We start from the raw sequence: 18305 nt of genomic DNA on the forward strand, positions 1-18305 counted from the left end.
ACCAATTTCAACCTGCTTTTCCTACATGAATATCCATGTTATCTGCTCTAGATAATATATGTATGTCCCATTTATAATTTGAAATTAGAATATGTTACGCTGTTTAAACATGATTAAAAACAAGCTCCCATATATTGCATATATCTTTTCAAAATTCACACTTATAATGAAAGTAGAAAAGTAAAATTTACATTGGCTGGATTTACAATATATAATCAAGATTTAAAATTTCAATTATTTTATTAATTTGATATCGTGATACTCTAACTGCAATGTGTAAATAAACAAACGCCTACGGCTACCGTCTCTCGTAACTTTAGCGTACAACCGGCGCCCACGCAGTACAAGAACTGTCTGTGACCCGCTATACAGGCGCCAAGCCCTCTGCCAGGACGTTAAATCTATTTTTCTTTTAATATTATGGTAATAGGACAACATTGTAATCTTCAATCATGTCTATTATGAGACGCTATAATAAAATGAGAATAATTTTAATGCCTTCTAATTATCTGTTTACATACTGAGAAACGTTTATTATTAAATGACACATTCTCCTATAAAATTACTTATTGAAAGGAATAATAATTTAATAACACTGAAACTTGGTTTATTTCTTTTGCCCAGGGCTACTAATTAATTTATTGAATAAATAATAATTTATTACAAGTGAAAATATGTCTATAACACACGATACCTCTAATGTTGTAAGCGTTCATAGGTTGCAATTAACGCCTTTGAGGCATACAAGAAGCCTCTCATTATTTTATTAAAAAATAATGCCCATAGCTAAAATAAATGGTTGTTAATTTATCAGCAAGTCAGACAAAGCAAATAAGCACTTAATAAATACATAAAGATATCTAATCCCTCAGATAGGAGGAAAAAGGAATATTAGTAATGGAGTATTACAGTCTCATTGCTGGCAATATACTCTGTGACGTCGACCTCCATGCGGTTCCGCCTGGAAACCATTGTGGTTTTTTCTTGTATAATTCGTCAGTATGGGCTAACTGACTTACCTAAATGCTTACTTATCATCTTTCGCTGGTGCCCCGCTAATGTATATTGATAGTGCAGGCGAAGTATCTATCCCACTTTCTCTCATAAAAATCCTTATATTGATCTTTAAAAAATTTTAAATCAACCAGTACAATAGAACTTTCTTTTAAAACTAATTTCTTTTTAGACAACTATCAGCACAATTAGAATAAAAACAACGACATCAAACCTAATACAAACATTTGCAATAAGGCCTAATGTGTGATATTAAAGTGATGTGAAAGTATAAACTTATGACTCTAGTATAGTGTGAGTTTGCCTCAAAATGAGCGGACTCGGCCCTCCAGGAGTGTGGGCCGCGCAGAAACGGCTCGAGTCATGGGCGCGGGCAGCCAGAGAACGCACCTCCAGCGCTTCAAGCGGTCAAAGTCACAACTCGACCGATAGCTTTGGTGATGAAAAGTCCCACAGTAGTCCTAGTGTGCGTATTTTATACTTATAATATCTTGCAATTGGAGTTAGTTATGCAGGCTACGGTAACCACTTACCATCAGGTGGGCCGTATGCTTGTGTGCCACCTCACTGGTATAAAAAGAAATCTCTTATAGACATTTCAGGTAATATGGCTATTTTCTGCATAACTAGCTCTAATTTAATTAAATAGCACTTGTTTTAGTTATTCGCTTTACGAAAAATAACGTCTTATATTATATCAAAACGACTAAATGTGATATTTGATTGAAAATATTTGGTTCGTAAAAAGAAGTGTCTTCGTAAAATAAAATTTTCGGAATCGGTTTACAATTGATTCAATATACATATTTCTATTAGTGTAGTGTAAGTTTATCCCAGAATAAGCGAACTCAGCGTGAATACGTGTGAGAACGCTCCCCTAACGTGTCAAGCAGGCAAAACCAATTCGACCTACCTTAGGTTATGAGAAATCCCATAGTAATTCTAACCTGCGTACTTTGCCTACAATTGTGATTAAAAACTAATATAATTATCTAAATCAGCTTCGAATTATTGATGAAAGAAATGCGTATATATACACACATATCGTTAATTTCTCCATTTATCACATACTAACACTTTATGTGTAGAAAAGTTACTATTTAATTTGCTAAATAAAATAAAATTTAACCTCTTATTCATAAAAACTAAATCGTTCTCCAGGCCTATTTCTTCTATTAGAGCATTTGGACACTTTCTTTTAAAATGAGAATTTATCATAATAGAAAAAGACAAAACGCTTCAAAATCTAAAATTGATTTATGAGATGTTTTTTTTTTTAATAAGAATTAAATTATAATAAACTAGCGCTGTCCTTTTCTAGCATGAAATCATTTTTTTTTTTTTAATAAATATATACTATATATATATATATATATATATATATATATATATATATATATATAAAATCTGTATATATAGTTTTTGAGTTTATCCATTACAAACATGCAAAAAATCAAATCTTTTCTCTTTGTAATATTATATATAAAAACGCATATCGAAATATAAGTTTTTTTTTACATTTTAATACAAAATCGATCATGTGTTGTTTATGATGGATGAACTTGTTACGTATTCTGATCGAGCTTGAGAAAAGTTGTGCAATTTCGTAAGAATTATCGGTGGATTTAGACATTTTACCCGACTGATGAAAAAGAAAAATATTACAGTATACTCTATTACTACATATTTTGCAAAATTTTATGTTATAATATATACATTTTATATTTTGATAAATGTATATTTACATATACCCCATATGTATTTATTTGTTTCTTTATTAAACTTTAATAAACCCAGAAAGTGTAAATGGCGGACATAACACCATATGGCGTTATCTACCAGTCGACAGTAAACAGGAATAACAGAAAATATAATTAACAGTGCCGAATGCATTTCAACGGAACGAACATCGTAATATTCGATGCTTGTAGGTATTAATTAAATTACGTCGTTTTTTTGTAGTTGCAATTAATAAATTTATTTCTAACCAACTGTATCTCGTGACTTCGCCCGCATAAATTAGTAAGTACAATAAAAGAACTTTAAAAAAATTTAAGCTATTAAAAAAAGGGGCTGAAAAATGAAAAATACTATTATACTTTAACAAAAAATAAAACTTTTAGTCTTTGTCCATACTTTAATGTAAATAATTTGGAATTACCTACTCCGTAATAATTAATTTGCATGCTAGTTTGTTCAGTGTCAACCGAAAAGTCTTCATAACTAATAGATTATCGTAAGACAGCGAAGAGCAGCATTTTCATCACTTAAGATTGAGCTTTATGAGAAATGCAGAAACTGAGAAATTTATACAAAACTTGAGGTAGCTATCAACGGTTGAGGAGTACCCTCAACTATCTTCCGTCTTCATCAACTTTCCGTTATCAGATCAACTTCAAATCTCCACCACGTTGTAGTGACATTAATATATATATATATATATATATATATATATATATATATATATATATATATATATATATATATATATATATATATATATATATATATATATATATCAATTTCGAGTTCGAGTATACCCCATACAATAAAAAAGATTTATTCAAATCGGACTACACTGTGTACAAAGTTACGCGTGGTCATATATAAAAATGATAAAATACGGGATAACTTGAGAACCTCCTCCATTTTTTAGCAGTTAATAATGTGCAGTCCTTTGTACTAAATTATGCAGATTTAGTACCTATTCATGTACCAAATTTAATCTAAATCCGTTTAGTAGTTTTTACATGAAAGACTAAAACCATCCATCCAACTTACGCATTTATAATATTAGTGAATAGGTGAGTACTACTTTAGATAAACATTAATGAATATCAAGTTTTAAATGTTAAATGAGTTTAAATACCTAAATTTACACATATGTAGACCTATTTATAAAATTTTAAATATCTAAGTTCCGATTGAGAAAATATCAGGCAAAAACAATACTAACTTAACGTTATTTTTGCCTGAAAGAAAATAATTTAAATCCGTTTAGCCGTGAAAGCCTGATTGGGTAACAAACATCTGTACAAACGTTCACATTTACAATATTTAGGTCCCGATATAGTGTGGCAACTGGATGCTAACCGTTTCAAATATTCACAGCCACTTTTGTTTGTCGCCAGAGCGCAGGTAATAAAGGCAGTCCAGCTGTGCGCCGCGCCCCCTGGCGAGGGTGTTCATTAAACTTACATTACATTTTGATGGCCACTGTCTCGTTACACGGGACGATTAATGTTAAACTTTGATTAAACTTTAACCGTTACACGTTGTACTCATAAATGTATACGAAAAGTTATAATTATCCTTCAAGAGTAAGTAGAAAATTAAATGTTCGTGTCTAACTTAATTATAACAAGAATATATACCAAACAACGGCTGTTACGTATTTACGTTAATTGTCTTAAAACGTCTACGATATTAGACAGTAATGAGATAAAAAGTGAATATAAACAAATCTTGTTGTATTTTGTAAATAACTTCAGTCGTAAAATTTGTATAAGACTCGTAATAATTCTAATAAAGTAAAAATAAAAGTTTAATAATTTATATTATTAAACTTTTATTTGATTATTGATTTAATTTCTTTTTGAAATTAAGAAAGAAAGAAATAATTACATTTCTTTTTGACGTTATACATAAACATTTAAATAATCATTTTTACGCCTATACAGAATATTGAAGACGAATCTTAAATTTTTATATCTTGCTGCGAAAAAAATCTAAGTTTAAGTGCAACACCATAGTCCTCGAAAATACCAACGCATGAAGGGTACAATTAGCGTCACAGTGTATTTGGTAATTCTCATGGCGCTTTATGTCAATAGACGACAGTGACCACGTTCCATCAGTTGGACCGATCAGTTTGTTTGCTATTGTTATCCTACCATGAACGCTCAGGTTATGGAATAAGTCGTAATATCGTGGTTTTTCCATAGGACTACGGCATGGCGTTTTTCAAAAAAGGGATAAAGAGATTTTTTCAGGGTCGTGCGCAACGCACAACGTGCGCATAATGCCCCTGGTATTGCAGGCGTTCATAGGCTACAGTCACCGCTTACTATAAGATGAGCCGTATGCTTATACGCCACCTCAGTTGTATAAAAAAGTAATTAGTAAAACTTATGTTGATTTTTTAAAATGGCAAACTGTGACTTCGGGGGGATCGGTAGTTAGTAATGCGGACTACCAGTCCCATTGCTAGCGATATACCCTATCAGGTGTTGAATTCTTGATGTATTATTCATCACGATGGGCTAACTAGCCTGCCTTTTCGCCTCAACTTTCGTTTCTCAATGGTTCCCCGCCAGCGTATACCGTTAGCGCAGGCGGGGTTACCACTCCATTGTCATACTGTAAAAAAACACTGTGAGTTCATTAATTTTCCGTTATATATGTATATAGACATTGTTTGCCATTCTAAGTACTAGAAATAAGTAAATAAAACCTATATCACTTTCACACTCTTTATCGGCTATATCTTCAAAATTGACAGTTCAATATAAATTTGTTTATTGTTTACAGGAGATGCTGATCTCAAAAGAGCATTGTCGCGTGCAACCCCTGAGCGAGCGCACCGCCAGTTCCCTACCTCACGCGCGCCTTACCCGAACGCCTTCTATCTCTTCCCAAAGCAGCCTTGACAGCGGCACCTCGAGGGCTACTGTAAGTACCTATTTTTTTAATAGGTGAAAGTAAATGGAGTAGTTACCCTGCCTGCGTTAACGATATAAATTGATTAACCATTAAAATATGATTGGTGGGGATGAAAGGAGCCAGTTGGCCCAACGTGACGTATTCGACAAAAATTAATCACGATGCTTTCCAGGGGAAATAGCTTGGAGGTTTAGCTGATAAGATATATTGTTAACAATAGGTCTGTAATGGGATCTCCATTACTAACAATTCTTGTGCCTCCAGTAACTGTCTATTGGCCACCACGTGACATCCAGCGAGGCATATCGATAGGCATTGCTTTATTTAATAGGGATCCGGGTTCGATTATGGGTTGGGCCAATTTAGAAATAAACTTTTCCAAATTCGCTCAGATGTGTATATTCTGGATAGTACCTCTAGATTTCCGTTGCTTAGTTCCTCGTATTACAGGGTATCCCAGCTTAAATAATAGGCGATTGGTATGATGGTGTGATACTTATTATTATAGAACGAAGAGTCATATCATTGACATAAAGTTTATGGATTTAAACGTATTATAGTCACTGTGATGCATATTACGGACTAGTTATGCAAAATAGTAGATTTTTTTTATTAACGAAAATGATGTAGAAACTCCGCCTGCGCTATTAATTTACGCTTTAGAGTATCAGCTAGGGATGATAAACAAAGATATAGTCAGATCAGATGGCTCGTCATTATTAATGTACATACTAAAAATACGAGTAATCGTGATGGTTTCCAGAAAGTATCACGTGGAAGTTACCATGATACAGTTATTAATAGTAATGCATCTTTTAGTCCCCTTATATATATATATATATATATATATATATATATATATATATATATATATATATATATATATATATATATATATATATATATATATATATATATATATATATATAAAATCCAAGTTATGAGGTTTTTAATGAAATATATATAGTCTTGTACTAAAATAGTTAATAATAACATATATATAGACCATCCATAGAGAATACTTTCCCATAGTTCTGCCTAGTTAAAATATAACAGATTAATTAAACTACTCACTATCATATTCATCATCATCATATCAGCCCTTAACCATCTACTGCTGCATATAAGCCTCCCCCTTGGGAGTTTTACCAATAGTTGCCATACTTGGCATGTGGATTGGCAACTGCAGTCAGACTAGAGATGTTTTAAAAGGGACGCTGCTGCCCATCCCTTGCCATCCCTTAGTCGTCTTTTATAACACCCACTGAAAAGAAAGTGGTGGCCTATTTTATGTCGGACTACTCGGCCAACTATCATATAGCATTATATTAATTTTAATTTGCAATACATTTACATTGCAACATCGCATAGTGGTGGATACATTATAAACAACTTCCATTGTAGTTCGTTGTTGCTTATTACACCGCCTACATGCCTTCGATACACTATGCGAATAGTCAGAAGGAATTAATAATGAGCACAAAACCTAAGATCCGACCACTTACAACCTCATTTCGCATGCAGTTTGTAAAGTTTCCAATTACGAGTATATATAACTGCCTTAATTAACTTAATACCTACCGTCAAAGGATTGATGTGTTTGTGCAAATCATTGTCAGAACACTTCGCAGAAGAAAATATTAATTAACAACGTAACGATACACCAATTAAGCTCAGAAGTACTTTATGGTCGTGACTGATCACCCGGATATTCATAGAAGGGGAAATATCTTCGAAAAAGACCCTGCAATATTTTGATATAAGGCTGAGCTGGTGTCCAATAGTTAATAAATAAATACCTAATTAATTATTTGCATCTAAACTTTTTTCATTTTAAACACTTATTTGCAATTTTGAATACATTTTAATTAAGTTTGCAACTTTTTTGCCATTTAAACTTTTAATAATTAATTATTTATTTATTTCAATGATTTAGTACATTCATTCATTCATTTTGAAAACGTACACAGGCGGATTTTACTTTACCTTTGTATATAAAGTATAACATATGCGGCGCTAGTAAAAAATCTAATAAAGATAAATGACATAAATTACTTACTGTATTACTAATTTTTCATTTTACTTCCATAGTTTACATTTTTCAAATAACTCTGTAGTTACGAGTATATTTCAATAGTTATTTCTAGCTAGCATAGCTATTGTTTATGCTGTGACTTCCTCTGCAGGACCAGGAAAAAATAATAGATAAAGATAAAAGTAACGTATATTTTATGCTAAAAATTATGTGTACATAATTATATAGAAAAGTTGATTGAGTTTAACAGCAATTTAGCAGAAACTACGAATATTATATATATTCTTTATTGCACAAAAACATACAGTAACAACAATAAGTTAATAACAATGTTAGCAAAGGCGGACTTATCTCTAAAAGAGATTTTTCAAATAACTGGCATAGGAAGTAGTTAGTAGTAGTGCAAGACAGAAATTTAAATAAATATTTACATAAATTATAAATAATTATATATATACACATACATTCACATATATACATACATACACATATATATACATATACACATACATATACACACATACATACACACGTTAAATACAACATATAAATATCAGATACAAGAGAACACAATGATGACAGTCTTCTAATCATTTTTATATTTAAATTAAATTGGAAAGATAAAATGATTTTAATCTTTTTTTGAAGGAACTGCTAGACGGGCTAAAGTTCACGGGAAGTTTATTCCACAGCTGTACAGCACGATTTTATGCATAAAAAAAAATTATGTGTACATAATAATTGAACCGGGAACGAAGGTAGGAAGGAGAATTGGGATCATTAAGGATATTATATAGGTTTAACATGTGTCTCATGACGATGTCTAATTGGGAGCCACTTTAAAACGGTACGAGACATGATCATATTTTTAAGCTGAAAATAAATTATAGCACTATTAAAACATTACATTCCTCTTATTCTTTAAGTTAAAAGTATTTGATAATGATTATTCAGTGTTTAGTTGAAGTTTTATAATGATATTAGCTTTTTGCTCGCTACTTTGTATGTGTAGATTTTAGAATTGGAAAAATCTAATGAAATAGACCAATTTTAAACGACGTATTAATATTTTTTTTTATACAACTTAGAATGGCAAACAAGCTGACAGCCCACCTGATGAAAAGTGGCAACCGTCGCCTATAGACATGAGCAGTACCATGGACATAACAGAGTATACTGTTTCGCCCATGATACCCCCCATGCGTTGCCATTGCTGAGGACTCAGGTGTTATTCCTCCGTACCCAGTAAATTCACGCCATATCCCACCCTTCAAACCGAAACACAGCCAAGCAAACAACTGCTTCACGGTTGTGTTTACATGATTTGGTGTACAATATTAGATGCTGTATGATGCAGGAACAAACATAAAGGCAGACTGCTCTCAGTAAGACCTCTCAAAATTATTTTTATAAATATAATATGTACAGATATCGTCTAGTTATAATTTTATTATATTAATAAGATAATAATAATAAGTTTGCTAATTCAATTTCATTTATTCGAACATACTCGTAAAAATAAAATATAAAATAATATAGATCACATAATACCTGTTCAACATGATCGTTAAATAAAATAGCTTCCCATGATAGAACAATTTTTGCTTTTAAAGCCAGCAAAATACAAAATAAACCTTAAAATGTGGCTACATCACCTAATGACCAAATACTGCCTCACGCAATTTGTAAGCACTTTGGTCCGGCTTCAGTGTTTTTAAGCGCTGCGTGTTGTTTATCTCCCTTTAATATATAGGTACCTGAAATATATTCCAATATGAACAGTTAAAAATAAATATCAAAATTAAGAATCGATATTACCTACTTAAGTTAAATAGAAAAGAACATACAATTTTACCATCAATCGATAATATTACTATCGAAAACAAAGAAATTTTCATTGCGTGGGATCTGTTATTCAGTATTTTGTCTCGGTACCTTCGAGTATAGCTTCGACACACGTATGCGTATTCAGGTTTGGGAACTCCAGAATGCGAGAGAAGAAAGAAAAACGTGTTTGATAGTTCATTAGCAGCCTTTTTAAAAGACTGCTCCTCATCCTCAAAATTATAAAATAATTTTTAATATGCCAATGGTAAAAAGTACGTGAAATTTTCAACGCGACAAACAACTTATAAATATATTTAGTTAAAGGAATTTAATGACAAAATTGTGGACATCAAAACTTCTTAATTACAGTTTCTGATAATTTAGGTCATTCAATTAGTCTTAAACTAAATAGTATTTATACTATGCACTATACATATAGATGTGGATAAATGAAACTAAATATGTATACTTTTTTAAAATTTTGCATTTACATATATGTATATGTAATACAGAAAATGCTCAGTCCAATACCAAACAGTCCTCGTGAATACAAATAATTTTGTATTATATGAGAATCGAACCCGCAACCATCGGAGGATAAGGTGGTATGCTATATCACAACACAACCGACCTCCTAATCAAATAACAAAGTTAAAATGTACTGACATATTTTTTTGTAAATTTAGTTAATATGACTACATATGCTCATGAAGGATATGACTTAATTTAAAGCTATAATCATCGTATGATGACTTTAAAACTGTACCTTTATATTCTCAGAGTCACCGGGGCTCCTCACCAGCAATTCGAACCTTCGCTCCAGACGGTCGCACTCTCGAGGCTGGCAGCACTGGTGTTCCGCGGTCGCCGTCTCCTCTTCGTGCGGCTTCCCTGGACGTCCGAGCTGCACCTCTAGCCCACGGATCCTTAGCATCATTAGCAGATTCACCAGCGCCTTCCAGTCCCAGACATTTACCGCCGAGATGTCTGTCACCGCTACTCATGCCACCAAGGTAATTATTTTTTATATAAAAAGAAATCCTACATACACAATCAGATCTAAAAACGACATTGAAAATACAGTGCATAAAAGTGTTAAATTAGACACTAGTTCTCAATTTAAAAAAGCTTGTAAACAAGTCTATTTGAATATAGATTAGATATTTGTTTTCTATCCTGTTCCTAATCATATATCACTATCAATATATATGCTTTTAATATATATAATATGCTTCTATATATAATATGCTTCTAATCAAACATATATACATATCTGTCATACAATCTAATGGGCCAAAATATTATAAAAATATATCTAATCATTTCTTTTCTTATTTACAGTAAATACTTAACTCTACTATTGTCTTGTTCAGTAATAACTATTTATTTTTCAATTAAAATTTTAAATAATTTAATATACAACATAACAAGTATACAAAAAAGCAACACTTATTTTTTTATATCAAAACTGTTTTGTATTCGAGTATCATTTTTATTTGTTTAGGGACAAAGTTTAAATTCCTTTATCATTAGATATCATATTCGTATTCTAAATATTTACCTAATTATTCATAAAAATTAAAACCTTTTACAAATCTATTTTTAATTAATACATTGTTTTGTCATTTTCTTTCAAATTGGGAATTTAACTCAAAGAAGGAGAAAGGACAATTCAATAGCTAAAATATGTTTATAAGAGAATTGACGTTTTTATGAATAAGATTAGCGTGTAAATTTATTGGTAACAAGCCGCCGAAAAGCGACGCATTATCGATGGAATCGCTGAAACTTGTAGCTTCGATGCGGTATCTCCACCATATCAAATTAAAATTCATTATAATCTATACTGTATGCTTACAACAAAGTTTATTCTCAACTATAAAGCGTGCAGCCACCAGAGGCCACAAACTTTAATATCACCAATTACAAACCCGTACCTCTCTGACACAATCTTCTAAATACAAATACCATAAAATTTCTTGCCGTTAGCAAATTTACAATTTCTACAGATACACCTACTTCAATTCCCTAAAAGGATTCCTTTATCAGATCTCCATGTCCGGACCTCCCTGATTAGGGACGTGCCTTAAATTGAATTTATGATCAAAAGCGGAGTTATAACCGAGTAGGCAGCATTTACGTATTTTATAAATAAAACTTTGTTCTATTAGGGTGGAATTTGTTAACGTCGTTTCATTTTCATTAGTCTAATGGTCAAAGTACGGCTACGTGGCCAAAGGTATCTAGGTATTTATAAGAATTCAACGCCTGTAAACAATGAAATTTCCACTAGGCATGGATAACATGGATATTGATTCGATATCGCCCATATTGGTCGGATATCTATTTTCTAATATGTTGAAAGTCTGTTATCCAAAAATAAATTTAACAGACTTTTAACATATTCGTTATTGGACTTACTATATATTATTTGCCCCTAGTTTCCACTTATAAAAACGTAAACTGTAAGCCGGGTGGTCCTGCAATAAAATAGGCCACCCCTTCCTTTCTCGTGGGTGTCGTTATAGGTGGCTAAGGGATGGCGAGGTTTGAGCAGCAGTGTCCCTCTTAAATCATCTCTAAAGCCTAATTGCCTGGTGTAGCAACTACAGGCAAAACTCCTTAAGAGGCAGGCTTATGTTCAGCAGTGGACAATTAAAGGCTGATATGATAATGATGATGAGACGTAAACGCTTGAGCTATGCATGAACAAACTTATCCTTATTTATCTTATAAGGTAGATACTAATCTGTTGAATTGAACTGAATGAGAACGTGGAATAAACGAATAATTGGCCCAACCATAAGCCAGTCTACTAATGTCCAATAGTAGTACAAATTAAATTACCAATTAATTGATTGAACGTATCGATTTATTACTAATTTCATTTAGAGAGTGTTTCTGTGTAAAAATTTAATAAAACAAGGTTATCTTTTCATTACGTAATATTGAAACAAACTGCAGTAAATATAGTATATAAAGTACGTAATATAAAGTATATAATTTAAATATAGAATATTACCAAAAGGAAACTGTACAAGAGTCGTTTGCTTGGGTACCTCTTTATTTCTAATATAACAATCCGCTTCGCACGATTATCAGCTTTTATTAAGTAAATTTTTAAAATCGATTCAGTAATTTCTTAGAATGGATAAACCATTATAAACAAAAAAATCATCTTTATAATAGTAACTTTAAATGGATATACTTTTTCAAAAAGCCGAAAACGCATCATCTCCTCTAGTGTTGCTGATGTTATTATTATTATGTCGTATAAAAAATATGTATATATTCATAGATAGCAGTAGCTTGTACAAAGGACTGTGTTTAGAGAAATAGCGTGCATGCGTGCGTGCGTGCGTGCGTGAGTGCGTGCGCGTGTACGTGCGTGTGTGCGTTCGTGCGTGTGTGTGTGCGTGTGTACGTGCGTGCGTGTGTGTGTATGTGTGTGTGTGTGTGTATACATATACATTTTAATTCTTTACCAACACCGTAAAATTCTCTATGTGAAAATAGTAGCTATCTATATAGTAGTAAGATGTTATATTTAAGCGTCTTCTATACACTGTATTATAGATCGGTCATCACAACTGATAGGTAGTTAGGTTGACACTTAATATTTTTCGTATTTCCGAATCCTCTTGAAATATCATCACCCATTTTCCCTCGATCTCGCGCTCGAATACGCACAAATATCGAACACAACAGTCGTGTGTCCGCTCGAGAATCAATCTGTTGCTAGTACCCAAACCAGGGTGGGATTTAGGGTATATAATAAATTCTGAAAAGGGCGCGGTAATTCAACACGATATCTATTCTTCACACGTAGTTATAAACGTTCTTTATATCAATCTTTAGGTATACTCTACTTCACTTTTACCACACGATACTCGCTGTAAAAAAAGTATTAATCTCATATTTATGTGAATCAGAAATATTCTAATTCATACAAATACGTGAAGCAGAGAGAGGCATATAACAATCTCACTGCTAACTCTCGATTCAGTAATTTTTAACTAATTTTTGTTTTGTGACTGATAATTAAGAAAGATATCCTCAGTATTATAGAAATATAAAAAAAAATCATTATTTCTCACTAATATTACTGTAACTTGTGTTATCACCAGCATTAATATAGGACGTAAAATATGTTCCATTCGTGTTTTCAAAAATGCTTTTAAATCTGTTCAGTTAATCTCAAACGTATTTTTAATATTAGTAGGTTTAATAGAATCAGGAAATATGACGTATTTTAAAATAATATTTTGGTTAAAATTGTATGCAGTGTGTAATAAATAAAGTAATACAAAAATGTGTTAACATTGTTAATTTCGCTAATCCCCTAACACCTACGGAATCTTTCGCACAATAAAGATTCCGTAGGTGTTAGGTATCGTATGCCTGAACACGGCATTATAAATTATAATATACATAGTTAATAATATAATTTACAGCGTCGAGCTCAGAGCGCTACGCCATCTAAATCCGTCACTGAGCTGAGTATGGATGCAAGCTCGTAAATTGAAATAAACTCAATTTTCGTCGCCCCCGACGCGTTCCCAACTCACTCTTGTTCTCTTAGCACTCTAAATTCGTGATAGGTATATCATGTAGGTATCTAGGTACCTATATGTTCTATCGACGAATAATTTGAGAAATTGTTATACTAGTTTATTAGTCTTAGTGTTATATATATATATATATATATATATATATATATATATATATATATATATATATATATACATATATTTTAAATAAAATATAAAAGATGATAATACTACTGTTATTAATAATAGTTCTAGTTTTCATTTACTTATCCTACACATACAATGTATACAAAGCAGATTAATAACATTCCCTCCCAATCAACTTATAGGAAAATAATAAAAACACGAATTAAAAAAAATTAGACTGATATGTTAAAAAATATGTTTTGTAATATCCAATATACGATTTCTAATGATCATTTTTGTAGAAACCAATATATTCTTATATTAATTTTCTAAAAATTGAACTATATTTTTTAGTGGAACAAAATAAAAAAAGCGAAAGTTTGTAACGATGAATGGAAGTTTGTTATTCTTTCGCGCAAATACTACTAAACAGATTTGAATGAAATTTGATGCACGTGTAAGTCACATCCTAATTTAACACATAAGGTATATTGATTCTAGAGGATGAAGTCGCGGGATACAGCTAGTAATCTATAAAAAATAAATACGACTAGTAAACAAATAAACAATAAGTAAATAAATGTTGATCTCTATATATTCCAGGAGGATAGACCGTAGCAACTCCTTAGTAGAAAGCAGCAGCGGACTCGGGCCCCTGAGTCCCGGTGCGGGGGCGGCAATCAGCGCCCTGGGGGCCCTGCAACCGGACCTGTACACAAAGAGGGAAGCGCCGCTCGTCATTGAACTTGAAGGTGCCGGACCGTCCCTTGGAAGGATCCATCTTCGATTGAAATATGACTTCGACAGATCTGATTTAGAAGTTCATCTTATTGAGGGTGAGTTTATTATAGGTTTTATATGTATACTTAATACGAATGTATTTGCAAACATAATGTCTAAGTAGGTATAAATGGTTATAAGTTGTCTAGTATGTAGGCATCAATAACACAAGCTCTGCTTAGTTGGAATTAGATCTTTTTTTTTATATCTTTTTTATTTAGAGGCTTTTATCCTATAAGGATATGTCAGCTTCATCATATCCTAATTTTATAAAATACGTCACATACTTAAAACATTAATACATAAATAAATAATACATAATATCTTAGTAGTCTATTTTCATAAAGGGAATTATTGATACAAAAATTATAATAATTAAAGATTTTGCCATTCCGGAATGTGGTTCTGCGTGGAATTAGATCATGCTGTATATATTCAATGATATTTATTATCTTTAATAATGAATATTTATAATTATTACCTTCATAGTAAATTTACACTTTATTAGCCCTAACATATTTTCAGGTAATATTTTATTAGAATAAATATAATAAGAAATTTATTATTACTTGTAAATGTATGGAGAGGACTATGCTCGGAGTCTCTTTGCGTGATAGAATCCGAAACGAGGATATCCCCAAAAAAATCAAAGTAACCGACATAGCTCGAAGGATAAGCAAGCTGAAGTGCCAATGGGCTGGTCACATGGCTCGAAGAAACGACAACTGATAGGGAAGAAAAGTTCTTGAGTGACGACCCCGTACAGGCAAACGCAGTGTAGGACGACCCCCACTAAATGGAGTGGCGACCTGAAATGCATTGCAAGTAGTCAGTGGATGCAGGTGGCTCAGGACCGTTCTTTATGACAGTCTATGGGGAGGCTTATGTCCAGCAGTGGACGAGTAATGATGTAGTAGGGATTTTATTTAATTACAGATTTAGATTTACTTACATATACATAGTTCACGTGTTACTTTTAGGTACTAAATGGTTTTTTATGATACGAGTAATGGTATGTTAACTCCGCCTGCACTATCGATGGACGAGAATAAAACAAATCAATTAGCCCATAGTGATGAATTCATCTGGAATTAACCACAATGGTTTCCAAGGAGGACCGCGTGGAAGTCGACCTGATATGGTATATTATACTGGTATTAATGGATTCATTGAACCTAATTACTAACAATCCAATCTCCCAGTACTAAACGGTAGCTTCACTAGACACAAAATTAATATGAAACTAACATGGAGAGCGAATTCTATCGGTTTTAAAAATAATTGTGAATATTGGGTCAAAATTACGTCAAATAGCCCCAAAAATCTAATTTTTTTTAGTAATAGCTGCAGATTTTCGAAAATCGCTTTTAAAAAAAATAGTTAATTAAAAAATCTTTTCAGCACATGACCTGGCCGGCTACGAGGCCGGTGGGTTCAACGATCCCTACGTGCGTGTCAGTTTACTACCGGAGGTTGACACCCGCGTCAGACAGACGCCCGTGCACCGGAACGAGGCGAATCCCTTCTTCGATCAGCACTTCAAGTTTCCTGTGTCGCACGATGAGCTCGGCGACAAGACGCTGTTATTGCAGGTGTTCGATTATGATAGGTAAGTATATTTAGTTTTCTCTTCTCTTTTCTGGTCTGGGTATTTGATCACCTGCTGCTACTATTTATCTTGATGAATCAACAATATCATATTTATTCATCATTTCATGTTAGCGGATTGTTAGAGACGACGAGGTTGGTAGAGACGCGTATTTCCAATGACTTGACTGAATCTCAACTCGTCATAGTCGTAAAATACTGACGGATCTGACGAAGATTACATATAAAGATCCGTCACTATTCTACGACTATGACGAACTGAGGTATATCATCTTCCTACCCTTATCCCAATTATTATTTGGGATCGATATAATATATTTTCTATCCATATGACAAAAATATTTAGCGTATAGTTTTACGTCCGGCCTGCCTGACGTCAACCTTCTTTGAGAATGCATTTGTTGGTAGTTCCCGCCACCACCACGGTATGGACGATTTAGGAAAAAAGGAAGGGAACGTTGGAAAAGCGTAAAAGAAATTAGTAAATAAGAGAAATAAAGAACTTATGCGGGAAAGGAAAGGGAGGGGAGGGATACTGCAGTTGCGGAAAGGACTGGGACACTATAGCGGCTCGGGAGGCCGGGGTCGCATATCCGTATGCCCTGTTCTAGAATCGGACAGATTTCTAGAGAAGGATACCCCTGACGCTAATTAAGTTATAATTGAGTTATAACTAACAATATTAACAAATAAACATAATCTTGTATACTAAATACAAATACAGCAAATTAAGACAAAAATAGTGGGCCGACACATTGACCTAGTACAGTTTTATTAATTTAGTACAGTGCAGTGCTAAATTAACAATTATTAAACATCTTAATAAACAAACAATTTCTTTACTGCACTGCACGCATTAATATAGATATGACTGCATATGCACTATTAAACATAGGCCGCCTCCATAAAGCTAACCACTTGCATCCGGGGGGAATGGGATTGTTAGTAATAGAGACTGAGAATCCCATTGCTTGCAATATACCCAACCAGGTCGACTTCCTCGCGGTTCCCCTTGGAAACTATCATATTTAATTCCTGATGAATTCATCATGATGGGCTAACTGGCCTATTTTCATTTTCATCGATCATCCTTCACTGGTGCTCCGCCAGCGTATACCGGTAGCGCAAGTGGATGGCGCATTTTCATCCATAAAAAAAAACCAATTGCATCCATTGACTTCCTGCAATGCATTTGACGTCATCGCTCTAATAAGGATTCGTCCTATACTGTGTTTGGGAATATACTTACCTACTTATTGTTCTATATATATTTAAGTTGCTGTGTGATCCCGGCATAGAATGGGCTATCCCTTCCTTTTCCATTGATGTTGTAAGAGGCGACTAAGGGAACTTAATGGTCGCAAGGTGAACAACAACGTCTTCTTAAAACATCACCAAAGCCTATCTGCAGTTGCCAACCCGCCTGTCAAGCTTGGCAACTATTGCCAACTCAATATAGAGGAGGATCAACTTTTTCATACAATTATGCGTAATAAATAATTATGAGTGGTTACTTTATACCTTCTATATTTATTTTGTCTTATAAATTTTGCATCTTTTTAATTCGTAAAGACTTATTTTATTTATTAAACAATTAAATATACATACGTCAAGATACATTGTGTGCGTAAGTATATAGAACACTAATAAAACAATGAGTTAACTAATTTGTGTGAATGTGAATAGGACTCTATTTTCCGCGC

The 18305-nt window shown here is 32.9% G+C and overlaps 1 protein-coding gene across 3 annotated transcripts in view; it reads left to right on the forward strand.

Moving 5' to 3' along the window:
- The window catches only part of LOC113523473 (synaptotagmin-5-like), a 55857-nt gene that overhangs the window by 30789 nt on the left and 6763 nt on the right, over positions 1 to 18305 (forward strand). For 2 of the 3 annotated variants that reach the window (XM_052895605.1, XM_052895603.1), the window contains exons 2-6: positions 1187 to 1480; positions 5545 to 5685; positions 10319 to 10551; positions 14818 to 15050; positions 16396 to 16603. In XM_052895605.1, coding sequence (XP_052751565.1) covers positions 1325 to 1480; positions 5545 to 5685; positions 10319 to 10551; positions 14818 to 15050; positions 16396 to 16603 — 971 coding nt within the window. In that variant the 5' untranslated portion in view covers positions 1187 to 1324. The remainder of the gene's footprint in view (positions 1 to 1186; positions 1481 to 5544; positions 5686 to 10318; positions 10552 to 14817; positions 15051 to 16395; positions 16604 to 18305) is intronic. The other variant, XM_052895602.1, reaches the window with a different exon arrangement.

The sequence above is a fragment of the Galleria mellonella genome, unplaced genomic scaffold (genome assembly GCF_026898425.1).
Source record: "Galleria mellonella isolate WM207_F2 unplaced genomic scaffold, CSIRO_AGI_GalMel_v1 utg300, whole genome shotgun sequence".
NCBI classification, from domain to species: Eukaryota; Metazoa; Arthropoda; class Insecta; order Lepidoptera; family Pyralidae; genus Galleria; species Galleria mellonella.